This window comes from Polypterus senegalus, chromosome 7, assembly GCF_016835505.1.
Source record: "Polypterus senegalus isolate Bchr_013 chromosome 7, ASM1683550v1, whole genome shotgun sequence".
Lineage (NCBI taxonomy): Eukaryota > Metazoa > Chordata > Cladistia > Polypteriformes > Polypteridae > Polypterus > Polypterus senegalus.
The window spans coordinates 35,213,376-35,234,726 of record NC_053160.1 but is presented as its reverse complement, the minus strand read 5'-3'; the positions used below and the strand labels follow the sequence as shown (position 1 = coordinate 35,234,726).

Here is a 21,351-nt window from a genome sequence, read left to right as displayed (position 1 = left end):
TCCTAACTTGCTTTGATCATTTTCAGTTCCATAGATATACAGAATGAGTGTGTGTGTGTGTGTGCATGTGTGTGTGTGTGCGTGTGCGTGTGTGTTTACATGCATGTTTTCTTACTGTTGGTTTTATGATTTTATTGTGTGCATGGTGTCTTTGGGTGCTTAGGAAGGTGCCTTGAAATAAAATGTATTATTATTATTAATAATAATAATTATAATAATATTATCTTTAAACATTCATTTTTACCCACAATTCCTATTTACCGTATGATCGTGTATGCAAATAATGCAATCTTCCATAACCAAAAAAACACACTTTCACTTTAGCATACCCAGAGAAAAATCTCACAAATGGTGGTGAGCAACAGAGTACGATATTTGCTAAGCTTTAACACAAGTTTTAATGTATGTCCATTTGGGAGATGACCATAGTTTGGGTTAAATTAGCTTTTAGCAATTCACTCAAGAGCTGCAGTCCTGTTGCTGTTTTGATCATTCAATTTTATTTCGTTATGTCTCTCACTTGTATGGTATCATTTGAGGATTTTTATCATTGGCATCATCATCATTATCACGTTCTTCTTAGACTGTGTAGTTTGTGAGGCATGAAGACAGAACATCACTAGTATTCAAAAATAATATTGAACAATATAATAGGAGTCCGAGTGTTTGTAGGTGTGTATTGTTAAAAAAAAAGTTGCATCACCCAAGGCCGCTGTACATAGTGCAGATAGTACAGGCGCTGCCGAGGCGCACAACATAAACATTTCTTTGTGTTCTGGTCAGGTCTGGAGAAATTTGTCTACCAAAATAAACATAGGAATTTCTACATGGGGTTGCAGTAATGTGCCCAGACCACTAGAGGGCACCATGTGCACTTGCCTAGGCTGCTTATGCCCATAAACAAGTCAAGTCAAGTCAAGCTGGGAAGCATGCACTGGTACACCACCACACGACGAAACAGTTCGGGATCCTAGTTGGCAAACCCCCCAGGCAGACTTGCGGTCCAGTCCCACCCTCTGGAAATGACCCTCTATCTGCTCCAGGTGTTACGTGGGCGACCCCTTGGCCTTGTCCAACCACTCGGGTCCCAAACAATGAGAATCCTGTGAGCTTGATCACCCTCTGGGAATCATGCCACATAACCGTAGTGCCGTAACTGACACTCCCTCACAATGCAGGTAATGTGCCTCATTCGGGACTCCATGAGCAACCGCTCATTTGACACAAAGTCAAATCAATGGTACCCAAGGATTCTCCGAAGAGACACAGTACCAAAGGAGTCCAGTCTTCGTCTCAGGTCACTGAATAGCGTCCATGTCTCGCAACCATATAGCAAGACAGGAAGCACCAGGACTCTAAAGACCTGGACCTTTGTCCTTTTGGATAAATATCGGGAGGGCCACACACCCCTTTCCATTGACCTCATGAGCCCCCATGCTCTCCCAGTCCGTCTACTGACTTCATAGGGTGAGTCGTCAGAGACATGAATGTCACTGCCAAGGTAAGTAAACCTCTTGACAGAAACGGCCCTGACTAATAGTATTAGTATTTAGTATTATAGAATATTGTCTTCTATTTTACAAGATTTATTTATAGTTCAGTTGTAAATAAAACACTAATGGGATTTTACTTTGAAATTAACACTAAATTGATACTGTTTCAAGAAATTGAATGACACAAAGCTATGCACTGAAATGACACTGTTTTCACAGGTCGATCTTGTATCTATATTTATTATAACTTTTTCACAAGAAACTCTTAGGCCAGGGAGAAATTTAACATGAATTGAAAATGAACAAAATAGTAATATAATAAAAAAAAAAGTTTTTTGGAAAAGAAGACCCACCTGGTTACATCCCATAAAGCTTTATTTACATCTTTACAAGTCATTCATTCATGCATTGTAAACTTTAAAAAGGTGGTAACTGCTGAAATTAAATGATCCGAAATTAAAATTACTCCATCTTTTCATTGTCAAACTTGCTTATCGGTCAGGGTTGAGTGCCAAACCCTCTGGCATTAAGAGTGAGGCTGGCACCAACACTGCACCAGCACTCAGCGCATTGCTGGGCACTCAGAACGCACCCTACATTTCAGCCTGTTTTCAGTGAATGGAAAGAACACAGAGTTGTTTTTTCGCATTTTCTTTAGGGACAAAAGATTATGCAGTGACCAAAGCATAACTTGATAGACTTGAATGACGATGATCTTCTCCACAGGTTCGGCCACTGGGGCGTGTATGTACATCGGGTAAGCTGAAAATTGTTTTCTATTAAATAAAACGAAGTTCTTGTTTAGCACGGTGCGGGAGAGCGGCGAAGTGTTGTTGCATGTTGATCGGACTTGCAAGTAAGAATTTCAGCGTATTCTGTCTGCACAGGTGACAATACTGCCACAGCCACTACTAATTATAACTGCTGCTTAATTTCTTTATTACACTGTTAAGTGCGTGTCAGCACGGCGATGCACTCATGTTACCAGCTGCGAGAAATACTACGGAAAACCTAAAAGCGAGTGCAATGGACACAAAATGACGACTGTCTATTTTTTTTTTTAGTAAGTAAGGGATTACTGATTACGGTATATTTTCAACTACCATAACAGCGCTTTACTGTCAATTCGTCAAATGCCGTTCAGGATCTCTAAGCAGGCAGTGTGGTGTAATAGCTAAAGCCTTAGACTTCAAACCCTGAGGGTGTGGGCTCAAACCCCACTACTGACACTGTGTGACCATAAGCAAGTCACTTGAGCTGCCGTTGTTCCAATTGGAAAAAACAAAAGAAGTGTAACCAATTGTATCATAAATGTTGCCCGTGGATAAAAGCTTCAGCCAAATAAGCAAATGTATTTAAATTACCGCAGGCACTTTATAGAATACGGTTTCATTCTTAGATTCTACTGTAATTCAATCGCACATCCATTCTAACCGGTATAGAGTCGTGGGTGTAAGTTTAATTTATAAGCTGTCTGCATTCATATTTCACGTTTTCTATTTATTTTACTATTTTTTACATAGACAGACCTCCTAAAAGCTTAATGTTGTTGTAGCGTTACACTTACTGAGTTTACATCTTGACCGAAGAAGGGGCATGAGCTGCCTCGAAAGCTTGCATTTTATAATTTGTTCAGTTAGCCAGTAAAAGGGGTTGTTTTGCTCTCATTGCAACCATAATGGCTAACACAGGATAACACCCTACTATTACTACTTACTGAGTTTTAATTGTAAAGGCTTTTGCCATCTATGTTTTTGTACGAACTGTTAAAAGCTGTGACGCACAAGTGCAGCTTACCTTCTCGGTCTTCGGGTAAGGAGCAGGAAGAAGATTTGCAATCGAAAGTGAGCGCAGACCGCTCAGTCCTTGTGAGATCGAAACTGACAAACTTCTTCGGTAGAAAATCACAGACGGCACTCCGATACAGCGGACACGTTCGCACCTCCCAAATAAGCAGGTCCACGGAACTAACTGAGATTACATTTGCATATTTAGGTGACGCCCTTTAAGCCGAGTAACTCACGATACTCCCCAGATCCAGTTGGTTACTTTGGTTCAATTGGAGCACACAGGGCCGGATTTAGACTTGATAGATTAACCAGTAAACTACACTGGTAGCCTAAATTCACATTTTGAGATCTTATCCTCACAAACGGTTTATTAAAAAAGCCCTTGTTTTCTTTAAAAAAAAATCCAAAGTATTTCTCAAAGCGCAATAAAAGTCAAAAATCGAATTTAATAAAAAACGTATACAATAAAATTAAAAAAAAAATAAATTAAAATTATTAATTTATCCACAGCCTTTATATTTTTTTGTGAAAATTAAACATTATTGTTCAATATTTTTATTTTTTTAAAGTATGTCAATGTCAAGTCTACATTGTAAATGCTACAACGGACAGCAATCTTAAATGATTTTTTAAAGTTCCCTTCTCAACTCACATTTTGCCTTGTAGTCAGTCTAAGACCCCCGATTCCTGCATTCTGAAATGGCAGGTATACACTTCAAAGTAAAAGCCTCCAAATAATACAATTGAATTATACGACATAGAGATGCAATAGGGCTCGAGTATTTCAAATGGAATAAAAATGTGCAGGATTGGGGACACTGGAAGCTGGGAAAATTCCTAAACACTGGAGGCTTTGGTATAAAACGGGCGATCGGGCAGATCCAAGTAACTATAGGCCAGTAAGCTTAATGCGCATCAGAAGTAAATTAATGGATGAAGTTATTAAGAATAAGATTGGACATCACAGAACAAGAACAGAAGTGTTAGCAAAGACTCACCATTGGACCAGACTGGGAAGGTTGTGTTTCACTAATATGCACGGATACTACGAGGAAGCAACAAAAGTAGTCAATAGGAAATAGCTCTGGCACCATTGAGCGCCTGTTTCTTTACTTATACAGTATTTCAATCGTTACTAAAGGGGATGGCATCTGAACACTCCGCTGTCAAAATCTATACTAATAAAAGGCAAAGCTCTCACTCACTCACTCACTCACTGACTCACTCATCGCTAATTTTCCAACTTCCCGTGTAGGTAGAAGGCTGAAATTTGGCAGGCTCATTCCTTACAGCTTACTTACAAAAGTTGGGCAGGTTTCATTTTGAAATTCTACACGTAACGGTCATAACGGTCGACAAAGTCCGCCATGTTGAACTTTCTTATTTATGGCCCCATCTTCACGAAATTTGGTAGACGGCTTCCCTGCGCTAACCGAAACCAATGTACGTACTTATTTCGGTGGTATGAGGCCACTGTCGGCCGCCATATTGAACTTTCCAATGGTCTTTGTTACTTATGGGCCCATCTTCAAGAAATTTGGTACACGGGTTCCCAACGGGTTAATATTGGCAAATCTGCATGTGAGTTAATGGCTGCCGCTGAATTGTTCGGTTGTCGCTTTCAAGTATACCGAAATGGCCAAATATTTTACACCTTTGGAGAACCGCCAATGCCTCTTAAACATCTTAGATTCACAGGTGACGATTTCAGTAGTGGACACTTTGATGTTTATGAATGTTTAAACTCTCAAAAGCTGGATGTGAAGTTATCAATGAAACCGGTTGTATACTTACAACGCTTGACAGATGCCGAATGTCACTTCAACACAAGTCCTACAAATACTAACGCAACTGAAACAAACCATGAAACTCAAACCAATTATGACAGCAGCAATCCAAGCTGTGAGATTTGAGACAAGATTACTGTTCACATGGCCAACTGTACGTTGCATGCTCAAGAGTAAGCTCAGCACGCAGCTTGGTCATATTACAACCGGAGGGCCGAACTCACAATGTGGTATACAAAGAGATCCTTAACAAATAATTATTGGTATATTTTCCCTCAGTTTAAAAAGGTTTAATTTTCTTCTTAATAAAAATTTTAAGGCTGCGAAGCGCGGGTATTTTGCTAGTAGTAATATAAAAGCCAGGCATTCAAAGCGCATCCCGTATACATTTTGGGAATCTTGTAATTCACTCTTCACAAATTAGATATTAGACACTCAGTCATCAGCTTCCGCGGACGTAACGCTGTTAAAAACAGCGTGAAAATAAAAGACGTGAAATTTAATACATTGAACTTGTGAAATGGGGGGTTAGGTTCCAGCAACCACCAAAACCTGTAATCTTTCGCTAGACTCCGCTCAAAATATGTTTTTCAGCATGGAATTCTTTATAAGAAAACATCCATCCATCCATTATCCAACCCGCTATATCCTAACTACAGGGTCACGGGGTCTGCTGGAGCCAATCCCAGTCAGCACAGGGCGCAAGGCAGGAAACAAACCCCGGGCAGGGCGCCAGACCACCGCAGGGCTAACAAAACATTATTTCTCATAATATACACCATGCAATAACCCATTAAATGCAGTACACAAAAAAATGAAACCATGCAAAACATTTCGCTGCCGTCGGAAGACGCAGAGACTGGCAAGTTCTCGAAATCTTCTGTAACACTCTGTCCTAAGGGGGCTGGTGAATGGCATTGGTGATCGTGAAGGGTGCACCGCTTGAAATCCTTAAGGGTCTCGGAGTATTGGAGCACAGCAGAAGCGAGGCGCAATTTACCCTTGAGGCTGCGATCGATGATGGGATCTGCAGCCTTGATGTCTCGAGCCAGTCTCGACCTTCCTTCTTTACTGTTGATTTGTTAACACCAAACTCACAGGTGACAACAGCTGCCGACATTCTGGCACAAAGCGTCTCTAACATCTCTGTTTTGTCACTAAACTGCGACACTAGTTTTGCATTCTTGGGCTTAAAATCCAAAGGAGCTGCACTGTTTTGATGACATAAATGCAACACAAAACTTGATTTTTTAAAGCAAAACAATGAAACTATGCAACGAATGCACAGGGAGCTCTGTGCACTAAAATAATACGATTAGTAAAACTGGTGACAAGCCTAGCAGGACAGCAGCCGCTAACTGTAAAGGACACTTGATGCTTCAGCAGGGCTTGAATCACAGCGTTTACGTTACTTTTATTTTGATAAGGTATTGGGAGTCTTTTGTTTACATAATTGTGCAGATTTGGTGGGAAAAGGAATGGAAAATGGCAACATATGGGGTTAACAAACAAGCGAACAAGTGAACAAGGTATTATTTTCTCTGTGTTATATGTAAAACAAAAGTTACGAATGTTTATTTTAAATTATTTACATGCTTTTAATTTTGTACTTTGCCTTTATTGCTCTTACGGTGTGTTTATAAAACAATTGGTCTCGGAAACGGTAATAAACATTCATAAACCATTAGTCCGAGAGTTGACCATCATTCATAATCTGCGCACGTGGCGTCTCTCATTTTTTCCTCTACTGTGCATAGCCGATGAACCCGCAAATGTGTGATATTGCCAACATGAAAGTAAAAACGAGGTCACCAATAACACTGCACAAGTCACAAAAGTTACATGCTTGAATGTAGAGGATCGACTAAACTTCCATGTATTATGAATTATTAGGGTCTGGGACTTGAAATGGTATAAATCTGCCTTGAAATAATAATTTGAATTCCTAGCTTCCTGATATTGAATTTGATTCCCGCAGTTGATTTGTGAATTTATCATTTCACGTGTCAAATATGAAGGTATAGTAATTTTAATTACTTTTAAAAGGGTATGGCAGGAGGATTTGCTTGATTTTAATTTGTGAATCATTTATTCCACTCAGTTTATTTATAAAACCAATAAAACAAAAAGACTAAACAATCATCTAAAAACAATAATAAAAGTTATATAACAGAGACCTATGCATTGCATGGTACACTCTAAATGTTAACACTGAGGCCTGCGTCGATTATTTCGATTTCAACTCATCTTAGATTAGTAGCACAGCGAGCTGATTAAATAATTCTGGTAAGGCTTACACTTTATTTTCTGTTGGAGGAGGTCTTCGACCATTACACTTCTTTCAAGGTAACTGAAGCACACTCGTTTAAATAAAAAAATGAATACATTTTATCGATTAACACAAGTATTATAGAAACACTAGCGAAGCCCGCCGTAGCATACGGCGGTGTAAGAATAGGAACGGAAAACGGTGAGAAAGGAATTCAGTATAACAAAGGCTTAGGAAACCACCGTCGCAGTACAGTATAACGAAAATAGCAAAGAGCGAAACCAATGCCAATGTCTCTCAGGGCAAGAGAGTACCTTCCTGTAACAGGCTACAGAAAACATAGACATATATAGATAGAAACAGCATTCACTGTGTTGCCCAGTCGACACGATAAGTCAGCGCGTCCACACTGTTGTGAGTGGTAAAAGTGCCATTTAAACTAATACGGGTAGACGTGGAAATGGGTTTTCTGATGAAAAAACAATAACGTTTTAAACAGTATCGTTTACATACAACAGATTTTGGCGAATCGTTTACATGCAATTATTTATATCCATTTATACACTAACAATGGCAATTATTAAATAATAATAATTATTATTATTATTATTATTATTATTATTAAATAATTCCTCCTGTATAAGTAACATTTCTAGGACTGCTTTCTTCCATCTCCGAAACATTTCTAGTCTTCGACCTGTTCTTACGCAACACAGTACTGAAGTATTGGTTAATGTCACCTCATGTATAGATTACTGTAATGCTATTCTATATGTCATCCCACAAAAACGTATTCATCGCTTATAATGTATTCAAAATTCTGCTGCCAGGATAATAACCTGCTGTTCTAAATCCACTGAACATACTACACCGATTCTCTCTCAACTTCACTGGCTCCCTGTTAACTACAGAATACAATATTAAATACCGCTCTTAACATGTAAAGCTCTCCACAACCTCACTGATCTCCTACAGACTGACACTCGTCTCGCTCACTCTGATTCTCATCTGCAGCTGTACTTTCTGTACCACACGTCAGACTCTGTGCTATGGGAGCTCGAGCGTCTCTAATAGTGCTCCTCAACTCAGGAATTCTCTTCTCTCTCATATACATCAGCTCCATTCAATAACACATTTTAAAACTACCCTCAAAACTTATCTTTTCAAACTGGCATACCGATTGTGAATGTTGCACTGTTATTGCCAGGTATCTTTGTTTGTTTGCTAATTATTGCTGTTTGATTTAGTCTTCTCTTTAGCCTCGAGAGCTACAGTGGACACAGAAGGAGGATTAGAGATGGCGGGCGGGGCTCTGTCGTGCGTACCCCATGGTCGGGCGACTTGGTCGATTATGTATATAGAAAAGCAGCCGGTATCGAAAAGAACAATGAAAAGTCAACGTGGCTCTGATGTTCAGCAGAGATGAAAGCGACTGAGGCTGTGTTTGGTGATATGTTCCGTATGGGCACATGAGCAGGCAGTAGGCATGCCTCGAGAGCGAGGGTGGACGCGGTAGGAGAGTTAGAGTTGGCGGCCTGGGCACTGTCGTGCGTATACCATGACGAGGGAAGGAGGGTTAAAGTGGGTGGGCGGGGCTCTGTCGTGCGTATCCCATGGTCTTAGAGTTGGTGGGCATGGCTCTGTGAGTTGGCGGGCGTGGCTCTCTGTCTTGCGCTCACTGTCTTGCGTGCCCTTAGTTAATTATATATATAGATGATAACTGCATATATATCGAAATGGAAGACAGCATGCAAAATAGATCGGACAGACAAACATGTAAGACAGAAGAGGCTGCAGCTGTTTAGAGTTTTTACGATGCCAAGTCTTTAAGGATGGTATCCAGTGCTGTCTGGAGTTGTTTGTGGTTGTTGTTGTTGGTCCAGGTTCAAGTGGAGGGCTCTTCTTGCATTGGAGTGCAATCCTTCTTTTTGCTACGAGGTCTTTTGTTCGTGATGTGCTATGATGCTGACTCCTTCAGCTCACTGTTAGACACTTTGTGGTGCCCTCTGCAACTTCAGAGAGAACAGCATTACTCTTTTTGGTGCTGAACTTCCTTTCTTGAAGTAATGGCAGCTTCTCTGTTTTCTCAGACTGGGTTCAGTCACTGGCATAGATTCTTGCCTTGGCAGACTGGATTTCAGTTTTCAACTCCACAAATAGAGAGTTGCTCACCGGCTTTAAGGTCTCCTCCAATAGCAGAAATACAAACACAGCTTTTAAGTTTCAGAGAGTAAGAAGAGATGAGTGCAGCTACGTTTTGAAGGAAGGTGTAACCTCCGGAGATTGAATCAAAGTCACTTCCAGTTACAGAGCCCGTGCCTGTGTTTAGGTGCCTTATGTTTCCCATCATCTCCAGATAGGGTTCAGTTTGTGGCTTCAAGCCTAAGATGAATGTCCATTCAGACACCTTTTGTCTGGAGGAGTCTCTGCAAAGGTGCCAGCTCAACTCTGATTTACCTCATTATTATCAAAGATTGGTATGGGCTGGAATGGAATGGGGGATTGGGATGGGGTGTGGGCTGGTGCAGCTGGATTTCTGCATCCCTGTTAAGTCTGGGTTAACAGACCTTTCTTCCCAGTAAAGCCTAGCCAAATGGGCAATGCCGCTTTGTCCTACAGTGTGGAAGGGCAGGACCCAAGCTACCCCCCGAGACAGAGGGCAGACTTACAGTGCGAGTGTCATTGATACAAAACAAGCCCCTTTTTCTCCCCAACCAAAACCAAACTGCGCACAAGCAGCTTAGCATCCAGAAGGAGGTCTTAGGTTTAAAAGGAATGCAACATGGCTTCCAAAAGAAGAAACTGGAAATTCTGCAATATATAGAAAGATATAGATTTGTAGAGGTAAGATCTTTGATGTAGATGGGTATTGTTGACTTTGAGGAGTCTGTTTAAAAAAAGAAACAATGTCTGGGTCCTAAAATGCATGCCTCCTGGTTCTTTTAATCTAAATGCTTTAATGATGTTTAATCACAGAGTCCCTTGCTGGTGTTAGGAGCACGCGCTGATACAGTGTGTTGCTATACCCACCAAATGGCAACAACTCAGGATCCCAGATTAGGACCCGAGTGCAGACTTTCAACAGGTGGCACCTCAGCACCACACTAGTTCAGATGGAATGAAACACTGTGAGGTTTTTTTGATGGTGGCTGGAGTGCCAATTCTAACACCAACCCCCAAGTGCTCCCTGCAGGTTGAATGGCCTACTTACAGGGCTGGTTGCAGATTAACGTTACACCCAGGATGGAGCAAATGCAGGTTAAGGGCCTTGCTCAAGGGCTCAATGGAGTAGAGTCACTTCTGGCATTTATGGGATTCGAATCGTCAACCTTCCAATTGCCGGTGCAGATGCCTAGCCTCAGAGCCACCATGCCGCCCAAATACTGATGTACATTTGTGAAAAAATTTAGAGCATAGGGACAGGCAGGGGAATAAAAACCTGCCCTGTGACACACTGGCGTCTCATCCAGGGCCATATAAGTCGTGTGCAGGATTGGCTACAGACCCAGTAATAAAGATTTAAGGGGCGAAGTTAGGAGTCTGGCAGCAAATCTGATCCCAGTCTCACCTGTACTGAACACACGTTTGGGAGCTCTGGCAGGTGTTTTGAGGTTCATAGAGCATATTGCCTGGCAAGCTCCATCATCACCTTACACATTGTGAAAACAGGAGGTGTAAGTGACTTGATCAATGTCACTCAGTGAGCCAGAGATTTAAACTTTGTTATGGTGGTTTTGAGGGCAGCACTTCTGCAAGTTACAAGGCGATTATGTGCCTCCATGAAGCAACTTGCTACTTATAATTGTAATGAATGCAGGTTCTGTATGCAGAAGTGAAAGTAATGCAGATTTATTAAAAAAAAAGTTTATTTTTCAAAACATGTAATGCTCAGCTTCTAGAAAAGAGAGGAACAAAAGCTCAAATGGAGCAATTCTGGTTATTTTTCAGCACTTCCTGTACTTCCTAAGCTGACCAATTGAGAACTATTAGCACACTTCAGCGTTTGTGACTTGTTTATGGTTCTGTTGGGAAAATACATTGAGGGGAAAAAGATTGCAGCTTACCATTCCAACCAAAGTGAAATTCAAGGGATCTGTTTTCCAGATTTATGGTCCCTGTCAAGTTTTCCCTGCCTTGATCGGCCTGATTGCACATGAGTATGAGGTGCCATGAGTTGAGCCACTTAGTGAGCCCTCAATAAACTGGACCTGAACACACTGAAAAAGGTGGAAATGGTAGTGGAGTTTTAGGAAGACCCTCAATGTTATTCACCCTTAGTTATACATATCCTGTCTTCACCCCCTTGGGAGTTTTCTCACTTTACTGTTATACAACATTGAATCATAGTGGTTTTAATTTGCCTTTTTGTCCCTGATCACCAGAAAAATAACTCTTTAATGTCAAAATGAAAACAGATCTCTGCAAAGTGATCTAAATTAATTTCAAATATAAAACTCATAATCATTGATTTTAGAAGTATTCAACCCAGTCATGTCAGTATTTAGCAGATTTGGCAGCCATGACAGCCTTGAGTCTGTGTTCACAGATGACTGTCATCTTTACACATTTAGACACTCACATTTTCCCTCTTATTCAACTCAAATTCTTCCCTTCATTGTCAACGTTTCTCCATTTTCTCCTGTCTCTTTGGGTAAGAGTCCTGTCTTCAATACAAAAGCACATTGTGAGCATACGACTACATGGCTTAGGGTGTAGATGATGTGACACAGATAAAGTGAGATTTTTTCATGGGCGTTTTTGATATTGTTTTGGTGCTGTCTAGTATTGGTCAACAGAAACTTTGCTACGTTGGTTCTCTACGGAAACATGAAATAACAATTTTTCTCAGCCATCATGAAAAACTACATGAGGTAAAAAACATTTAAAGAAAACTACAATTTTTGAGTGATGTACTCCTGTAATAATATAATGAGCTATGCTACCCATATACGGCAGGTTGAAATGTAAGTAATCAACGTAAATCTCAGCATCAGCGTTTGCAGTACACCATCTATTGGAATGTATTTTGTAATGCATGTAGTAATAAATGCATTGCATTGATCATTTCCACAGATGGCGCATCACAAACATTTGTAGTAAGGAACGGCATTACTACAGATGTTTTTGATGCACCATCTGTTGGAATGACAAATACAATACAAATGTCTCTGTTATATGCCATTTGGTTTGGGATTCATAAAAGCAATGTTAATGTTTGCAATTTGAATGACAACTGCAATCCAATTATTACAAATGTTTGTGATGCTCTATATTTTGGAATGACAGTGCCATAGAAACTGGGTAGACACTTATCCTTTGTGACAATAAGTGCTTCACCAGCGCCGACCCGGCACAGAGAGACACGGGAGGCACACTAATAAAAATAATAAATGTTTTATTTTCTTCTTCTGTGGGCTATGTCTTCCCCATACCCACAGACACAACACAGTCCCAAAAGCACAAGCAGAAACACCAAAACAAAAACACTCTTCTTTCCTCCACTCCTCTTGGTAGCTTTGTCTCCTCCCTCCCGACTCTGACTCCTTGAGTGGTGGGTGTTGGCCTCTCTTATAGCCCACCCGGAAGTGCTCCAGGTGATAGTTGACCTAAATTAGGCTGCACTTCCGGGTATGGCTGCATCACAGCCCAGACAGGCTCAGGAAACCGTGCAGCTCCCCCTGGCTGTGGCCACGGAGCCCAACAGGGATGAGCTCTGGTGTAACACAATTGTGGCCCCGATGCAATCCAGGGAGGCTGCCACCAAGTGTTCCGGGGGATGTAGTGTGCACCCCATGGCTGCTCCCCCGGATCCAGTGTCAAAGAAAGTCCGCGCCGGGCATGGGTTTTGGCTGTGTGCCACACCATTTATTAATGTGTTTTCTGATACAGTGTAATGGAGGTGGAGCTACCATGCATGCAAGTATCCTGCATTCTAGTCCACACACCATTGTTAGGAGGGTTTGAGAAAGGACGTATGGCTAAAGGTGTGGTGTAATTTGAATGCTGGCTGATGCTGAATGAGTCACTTTGATGGAGTGTGCTCTAAAGAAAAAAAAAGTTTTAAAAATGATGACCTTGCATATAACCTAGGGTAAAGACATCTGCCAAATATATAGCAAATATAATAGAATCTGACTGTCAGATTTTGCCAAACACTGACCAAAATCCACAGCCCTGCAGATTTAAGTTCCTCAATTCTAATGCTCCAAAACGTCATGCATTAAAAATGGAAAATTCTGCAATGCAAGACCAAAGAAATTCACAAAATGTGATACTGGATGTATCATCACTTCACAGGTTTTACGCTCCAGGTGTTGCATCCTGTATGGATGTGGCTCATTAACTTCATGTCTACATGGATATTTTCCAGAGCTCTGGCATTCTGAAACACTTAAGATGTGTACACAGCTTTATACTAGAGCTTAAAGTGTAGAAGTGACAATGTGTGTATGTCTAAGGAATGCATATTGTTTTGAATATGAGCATTGTGACAGATAGGGGGCGCTGTCGTCCTCTTGAACCCTCGGGCGAGACGCCAGACACCAGATAAAAGTCCAATAATTAATTTTATTTGGACAATAAAGCACCCTCCACTCCACTATACTCATAATCAATCACAATAATCAATACGATAATCAAATCCTCCACTCCCAGACGCGCTGTCACCCTTCCTCCCAACTCAGCTCCCTGCTGGGATCTCCCACAGTCCTTTTATAGTCCCTGACCTGAAAGTGCTTCTCTCTCTCTGTCCATGTGACTGGCAATACTTCCGGGTCAGATGAAAACTCCTTTTTCTTTAACCCGGAAGTATGTTATTTCTTCTGTCCCCTTGACTGGGACATACTTCCGGGCTGTATGGAAAATAATCCTTGAGCCTTCCTGCGGCATCCTCTGGCGGCGTCCATGGTATCCAGCAGGGCTGTGAATAAAGACTCCATTGTCCATGATTCCCTGCTGGAATTCGGGGCACCTCCATGCTGCAGGGAGGGCTCCATCTGGCGGCCTCAGGGTATTGGCCGGGATGAAAGGGCAGCCATATACCACAGCATCTAGACAACAGAATTTTACACAATAATTGAAATAAATATTGTTTTTCATATTACAACTTTATAAACCCAAAACAAGTTAGAAAACAGCTCATATGTAAAAAGAAAAAAAAAAAAAACATGGCTGCACACAAATTAATTGTAATAAAGTTGAATTCATGTGATGTGTCATTTCTGGACTCCTTTCAACGAACCTTTCATTTCTTTCTACTTTCTAAACCTGATGTTTCCATTTTAGTCTTGGAGAACCAAAGCTATTTGATGGACAGAAAGTGGGGCTTAATGATTCACACCCCTACACTCATAAATGACCAGTGCAGAGTCATTAATCAACCTAAAATATCCACCTTTGGGATGCTGGAGGAAAATTGGTGCACCCGATGAAAATCCACTTAGAAATTTCTCAGACTGTGACCCAAGTCAGGAATCAAAATCCAGTCATTTTAGAAATTAGACATAAATGAGACACTAACAGTTATCACTGCACCACTGTGCTGCCGTAAACTACAGACATCCATCCATCCATCCATCCTTCTTTCAAGCTATCCATCAAACAATCCATCCACCCATCTATCAGCCTTGTATACTTTCTCATTCAAATTCAAATCTCACAGAGCAGGAGACAGTCCTAGCAAGATGGTCAAGAAGGATCCAGCCTTGGACATGTTTGCACTAACTTTCACTTAACCAATTAGAAACCATCAATAACCTTGGTTTACCTCACAGGCAGATGCACAGTGGCGGTTCATGGGGTGGAGAGAAAGAGAGCAATGCTCTTTCTTTTTTATACCTCATACCAATATAATATGAAATCTATGAATAATATGAAATCTATGTCAAAGCTATCATACATGACAATGCACTACCTTAACCTAAGACTAAAAAATGTCAACAAAAGTTCAGAAGCAATATTTCTATGACCAAATAATGAACATTGTGAACTGGAATGTCAAGGGACTCAATCATGAATTAAAGAGAAAGAAAGTACTCTCACACTTAACAAGTCTACATGCCATGATAGTATTTTTACAGGAGACTCACTTATTAAGCAAGGACCAGATGTGGTTGCAAACAGAGTGGTCTGGCCAAATTTTTCATTCCAGCTAAACGAAGAAAACCAGGGGTGTGGGAATCTTAATACACAGAACTGTTCCATTTGTAGTGTTAGATACAATATTTGATTATGAAGGGTGATACGTATGTTATGGTGATGGGCAATTTATCTAATGCTATGCACCTAAAATGGATAGTAGAGCTTTCTTCCAAAATGTAATTACACTTGTCCCTAAAGTGAACATTCACAAAATTATAATGGCCAGAAACTAATTGTGTTTTAAATCCAGACCTGGATAGATACTCGGCTACAATGGAGATAACATCTAATACTGCAAAGACAATTACACAGTTTGTAAGGGATCATAACCTATCAGACCCGTGGAGGTTTTTAAATCCTAGCTTAACAGCATACTCCTTCTTCTCACCCGTACATCATTGTTACTCAAGAATTGATTATTTCTTCATAGACAATGATTTTTTACCCACTATCAACTTTTGTAAGTACAATGCTATCGTTATCTATGACCGTGCACCTCTGACCATGGAACTTAAATTACTGCGTCCTACATACTCATCTCATAGATGACATCTTAACTGATGAGAACTGTACAGAATTCATATCCAAGCAAATTGATTATTTTCTTGAGACAAATGTATCCTTAAAGGTCTCAGCAGGTATACTCTGGGGAACTCTAAAGGCATTTTTAAGAGGACATTTCATATCTTTTGACTTAATTGTATAGAATGTTATCTGCTTCTTATTAAAATCAATAAAAAAGAGAAGTCATCAATAACCTTAACTTACCAGTCATTGAGATGTGAACGACAGCCAAAGTAGCCAGTGAAAACTAACTTAAACAGAGGGAGAAGATGAAAACACTGCACATACAAGAGTTAACTCAGGTCCCTGGATCTAAATATTGTGCTACTGTAAAGTTACATTTAATAATAAATACAAATACAACTTGACAACAATACGGGAATACCTCACTAGATGAATCTCTTGATTTATTATTCTTACAATGAATGGGATTATAATTTATTGTCAGTAATAGGTCCACTTAGCTTTGATACTTTGTAAGAAGCATATATAACAACTCAAAAAACAGCAAATAATTAATAATGACATCAGAAGATATAGTGAAACACACATTCAGGAGAGAAAGGTTTGAGTGATCTAATAATGCTCTATCCGTGGACAGTGGCGAATGGTTCATGAGCAATTATCATCCATCAAGAAAGACTCTTTTGAGATTCTGAACCTACGAATAAAAAGAATCTCAAGCTGATCACATGTCATCCCAATAAAAGGAACATGTGCTGTTCACCTTGGGCTTCTTAGCTAATTGGACATTCCAATGACAGATAGGTTTGTGACCAGGAAGGACACAAATTACATTCACACCAAAGTTAGTGAACCTGATGTAACCTGCTTTTAGTAATTTTTAGTTAAAAAGAAAGTAACCAAAGATTCTGATCAGAACTTAGTCCAATTTAGCATTACAGGAAGACGGAGCCTATCCCAGAAGCACTGGGTACTAGGCAGAATTCAGCCCTCAACAAGGCACAACTGTGTGCAACTTAGCATCTACAAACACAGGGAAGTAGCTATTGACTTTCACCACACCAAAGATATCTGGTCACTATTCAGGGCGTGAGTGTGGAGGCCGTGTACTGTTACAAGTACTTTGGAGTCCACATCAGTGATAGGCTGGACTGTATTGTGTGTTCTTTTAATGTAGGAAGTGATATCCTTTACACGTTCTACAACTCTGTGATGGCCACTGAGATTCTTGCTGCCATAGTGTGCTGGGCCAGTAACATCAATACAAGAGAGGCCCACCAAATCAACAAGCTAGTTAAGAAGGCAGGTTCAGTTATGGGATGCAGTGTTGACCCACTAGAGGAAGTAGTGAAGAAGAGAATGAATACAAAACTGAGTGCCATTATGAACAATGCAGCACATCCTGTCTGTAACACACGAATAGTCAGTGTGTTTGCATATACCATACCATACCATATTTATTTGTTGAGCGCTTAAAAACACAGCATTACAACTGACCAAAGCGCTGTACAGTTACAACAAGCAGGACTAAAAGCAAAATATTAAAAATAAACATTAAGAGAGAATTAAAACAGAGATACTAAAAACAGGTCAAGGGACCAAATAAAATAGAGAAAATGGCAAAAGACAAGTGGAAAATGAAACAGGTTAAGAATTAAAAGCCAATGTGAAGAAGTGCGTTTTTAGGCGAGATTTGAATGTGGCGACTGAAGCGGCTTGCCTAACCACTAAGGGCAGGGAGTTCCAGAGCCTGGGTGCACAGACGGAGAAAGCCCTTTCACCACGGGCTTTAAAACGTGCCTTGGGAACGGTTAGGAGCAGCTGATCTGTGGATCTAAGAACACGAGGGGGATTGTGACAATGGAGCAAGACACTCAAATAGGCGGGGGCTAGACCATTTAATGCCTTATAGGTTAGGAGGAGAATCTTAAAATCGATTCTGAATCTAACCGGCAGCCAGTGAAGGGTTTTCAAAATTTGTGAAATGTGTTGGATTCTGCTACTTCCAGTTAGAAGCCTTGCAGCCGCATTTTGAGCCAGTTGGAGTCTAGAAAGTGTGGCTTTACTGATACCAAAAGGCAGGAATTAGAGTAGTCAAGCCGGGACGTAATGAATGCATGAATTACTGATTCCAGGAGGTGGTTAGAAAGAATAGGCTTGAGTTTGGCGATTCGCCTTAGATGGAAAAAGCAGGATTTTACTGTGCTGTTGACTTGAGTATCCATTTTCAGGAACGTATCCATTTTGATTCCAAGATTGGAGACAGACGAAGTTACTGGAATGGGAAGAGAAACGAGGCCAAGGGGTGGAGCCTGTTTGCAGTCGGGACTAAAAACAATGACCTCGGTTTTTGAATCGTTCAGGTGAAGGAAGTTTACAGCCAGCCAGTCCTTAATGTCAGATAGGCAGTCGAGGAGAGGTTTGGTGGAGTCAGTTGGCTTGAGGGAGAAATAAATTTGGCAGTCATCAGCATATAGGTGATATGAAATTGCATGCTTTCTAAAAATTGCACCTAAAGGCAGGATGTCGATTGAAAAAAGTAGTGGCCCTAAAATGGAACCCTGGGGGACCCCACATGGGAGTGGGACTGATTCAGATGAAAAATCGTCTAGCATGACTCTGAGAGTCCTGTTGCAGAAATATGACCTGAACCAGTCGAGGGCTAAGCCAGATACACCAGCCCAGGATTCGAGGATTCATATGCTTCAATAACCTGGTTATTTACTAAAACCTGATTTCTAAAATGCCATGTAAACTCTTATTCTGGTTAGAGTAACTGGGTTATTGGCCTCTATGAAACCTGATTAACTGAGGTAGATTTATCCACAAATAACCCAATTATGTGCCTTATAAACTCTTAACCATGTTACTAGGGGTTCTGGTCGGCGGTTTGTTTACATCAAGACCAGGAGTTCCATTCCGTCTTTGTGGTCAGCAGCAACTCACTCCGTCACAGACCCAACACATCATCCGAGCACCATCACCATAGAGCAGGGCTATTCAATTACAATTTCAGTTGGGCCAGATTGTCAAACCAAGAAGGTTAGCTGGGCCAGTCATTTTAGCGGCAAAGCAGTAATGACACATTTTAAAACCAACACAAACAAATTTATTGACAAACATAAGGTTTATTTGTTGTTTCTCTTTTAACTTTGGTCAGTTTGCAGAGCAAAAGGTGCATACAAAAAGAGCTGAATTAACAGAATCTGAGGTAGCCCTTATTTTTTCCACTTACAAAAGAAAAAAAACTGACCTAGGCTACATATCTGACCTATCTGATCACAAAGTGCATAAAACAAAATAGTGCACAGTAGTAGGCTATTAGAAATAACATTGTTTCCTTTTGAAACAAAATAAACAACTTGCACACATTTGACCCAGGAACATCTCAAAGTGCATAAAATAAAAAGTGCACAGTATTCACAACTATAACAACACTGAGGGAACATATTTTAAATCACCATGTGTGATAAGGCATGCCTCTGTTATGCATCCCACATTATATTGATGTATTGTAGGCTACAGTTACCCTGCTGACTTAGTGGGAGAAGTGACATTTTTTGTTTTGAACGAGAGCAGTGACTTTAGGCTCGTAAGTTGTCAATGCAATTCGAAGGCATTGGTGGAGAGTATGGTCAGTCAGGGAGCAACGAGAGTTGCTTTTTATGGAGTTCATGTGTGAAAAACTTGACTCACATGTATATGTTGATCCAAACATACTGAGCATGACGATCACTACTTTCTTAATGTTAGGGAACTGGTGTGCGTTGACATCATTCCAAAACATTGCAGGTCCGTTAGTGGAAAGCTCCTGTGCCATGGTTACAGATGACTGCATGTCAACAAGTTTGAGTGTGAATTTCCCCTCGTCAATGGAAGAGACCAGTTTCTTAGCTCTGGCGGATAAGTCCCCTTCTATTGCAACAGTGAACGGGTCTCTGACAAAAACGGCTAACTCTGTGGGCAGATCAAGTCCATCTAATCGACCAGCAAAGTTATTTTTCAACATCGCAATGAAATCTGTCATTACATCCGTGATTTGTGCGTGGGATGAGATGCATTTGCGGAGTGTCGGAAAATGCAGCATTCGGCCTGTGCTCAAATCATTTGCGAAAAGGTCCAGTTTAACTTGGAATGCGCGCATCTGTTCCACAAGGTCGATGACAGTTTTGTCTCTGCCTTGTAGTCCCAAATTGAGATCGTTCAGATGTTTGAATATGTCGCTCAGAAAGCAGGCATCGGCCATGAAGTTGTCGTCCAGTATGCGACTCAAGTGCGTTTCTGCCTTTTTTTGCTTGCTGCCGCGGAGGAAAGTTATGATCTCTTCTCTGAGACCGCAGAAACGCTCCAGTGCTTTGCCTTTGGACAGCCACCTCACGTCATTATGCAAAAGAAGGTCGTGGTGCTCAGCAGACATTTCTGACAGCAGCATGCGGAATAAGCGGTGTTGGAGGCTTGATGTGGAGCGAATAAAATTAATTATAGCCATAACGCTGTCCATTGTCGTTTTGAGCACCCCGCTTAGTTTTGCGCACAACACCGCCTGATGCACAATGCAGTGTAAGGAGATCAACTGAGGTGCAACAGCGGACCAACGGGCTGCCAAACCATTCACTTTCCCTGTCATGGACGGAGTCCCATCTGTCACAAGCATGCACACACGCTTCATATCCAGACCACTGTCTTTAAAAAAGGCGGAAATTTTCCCAAAGACTATATTGCCAGTTGTGTGTCCATCTAACGGCAGTAGGCCGAGCAGCTGCTCTCGGAAGCATTTGCCATCAAAAAAACGGACATATATGCACAACTGAGCAGTATCAGTTTTGTCTGTGGACTCATCTACTGCTATAGACATAGTATCTGCTTTCATCAGGTCTCCTAACAGCGTTTCATACACATCTGCAGCAAGAATTTCAACCCTACGAATGTTTGAAGTATCTGACAGGGGTACGTTTTTTATAGCAGATACCACGCTCATTTTAATCTTATCGTCATTTATCACCTCATCCACGACAGCCAGCATACAGTCCTTCACGGTTTCAGAGTCTGTGAATGACCTTTTCTTTTTTGCCAGTATGCAGAAAACACGAAGGGATGCTGCAGTTAGGGTTACCACTTTTAATGCAAAAAAATAAGGGGCGCATACTGCAGCGGGGGCCACATCCCTTGGGGGCCAAGCGCAATTTCATTCTCAAATACGGGACGATTCCGTATTTTAAAGGACGGGTGGTAACCCTAGCTGCAGTAGCTCTCTCTTGGGCTGTGAATGACCGCACCATGGTAGTACTGCTCCGGTTGTAAGATGCAATCAAACTCTGCACTTTTGCAGCCCTCTCTTGAGATCC

General features: G+C 41.0%; 1 protein-coding gene across 1 annotated transcript in view; it reads right to left on the bottom strand.

Annotated features, from left to right (window-relative positions):
• Positions 1 to 21,351, bottom strand: part of LOC120532243 (baculoviral IAP repeat-containing protein 1-like) — a 104,035-nt gene that overhangs the window by 35,625 nt on the left and 47,059 nt on the right. The window contains exons 16-17 of the mRNA XM_039758093.1: positions 6,071 to 6,281; positions 3,291 to 3,435 (exon numbers count right to left, since the gene is read on the bottom strand). Of these exons, the coding sequence (XP_039614027.1) occupies positions 3,291 to 3,435; positions 6,071 to 6,281 (356 nt within the window). The remainder of the gene's footprint in view (positions 1 to 3,290; positions 3,436 to 6,070; positions 6,282 to 21,351) is intronic.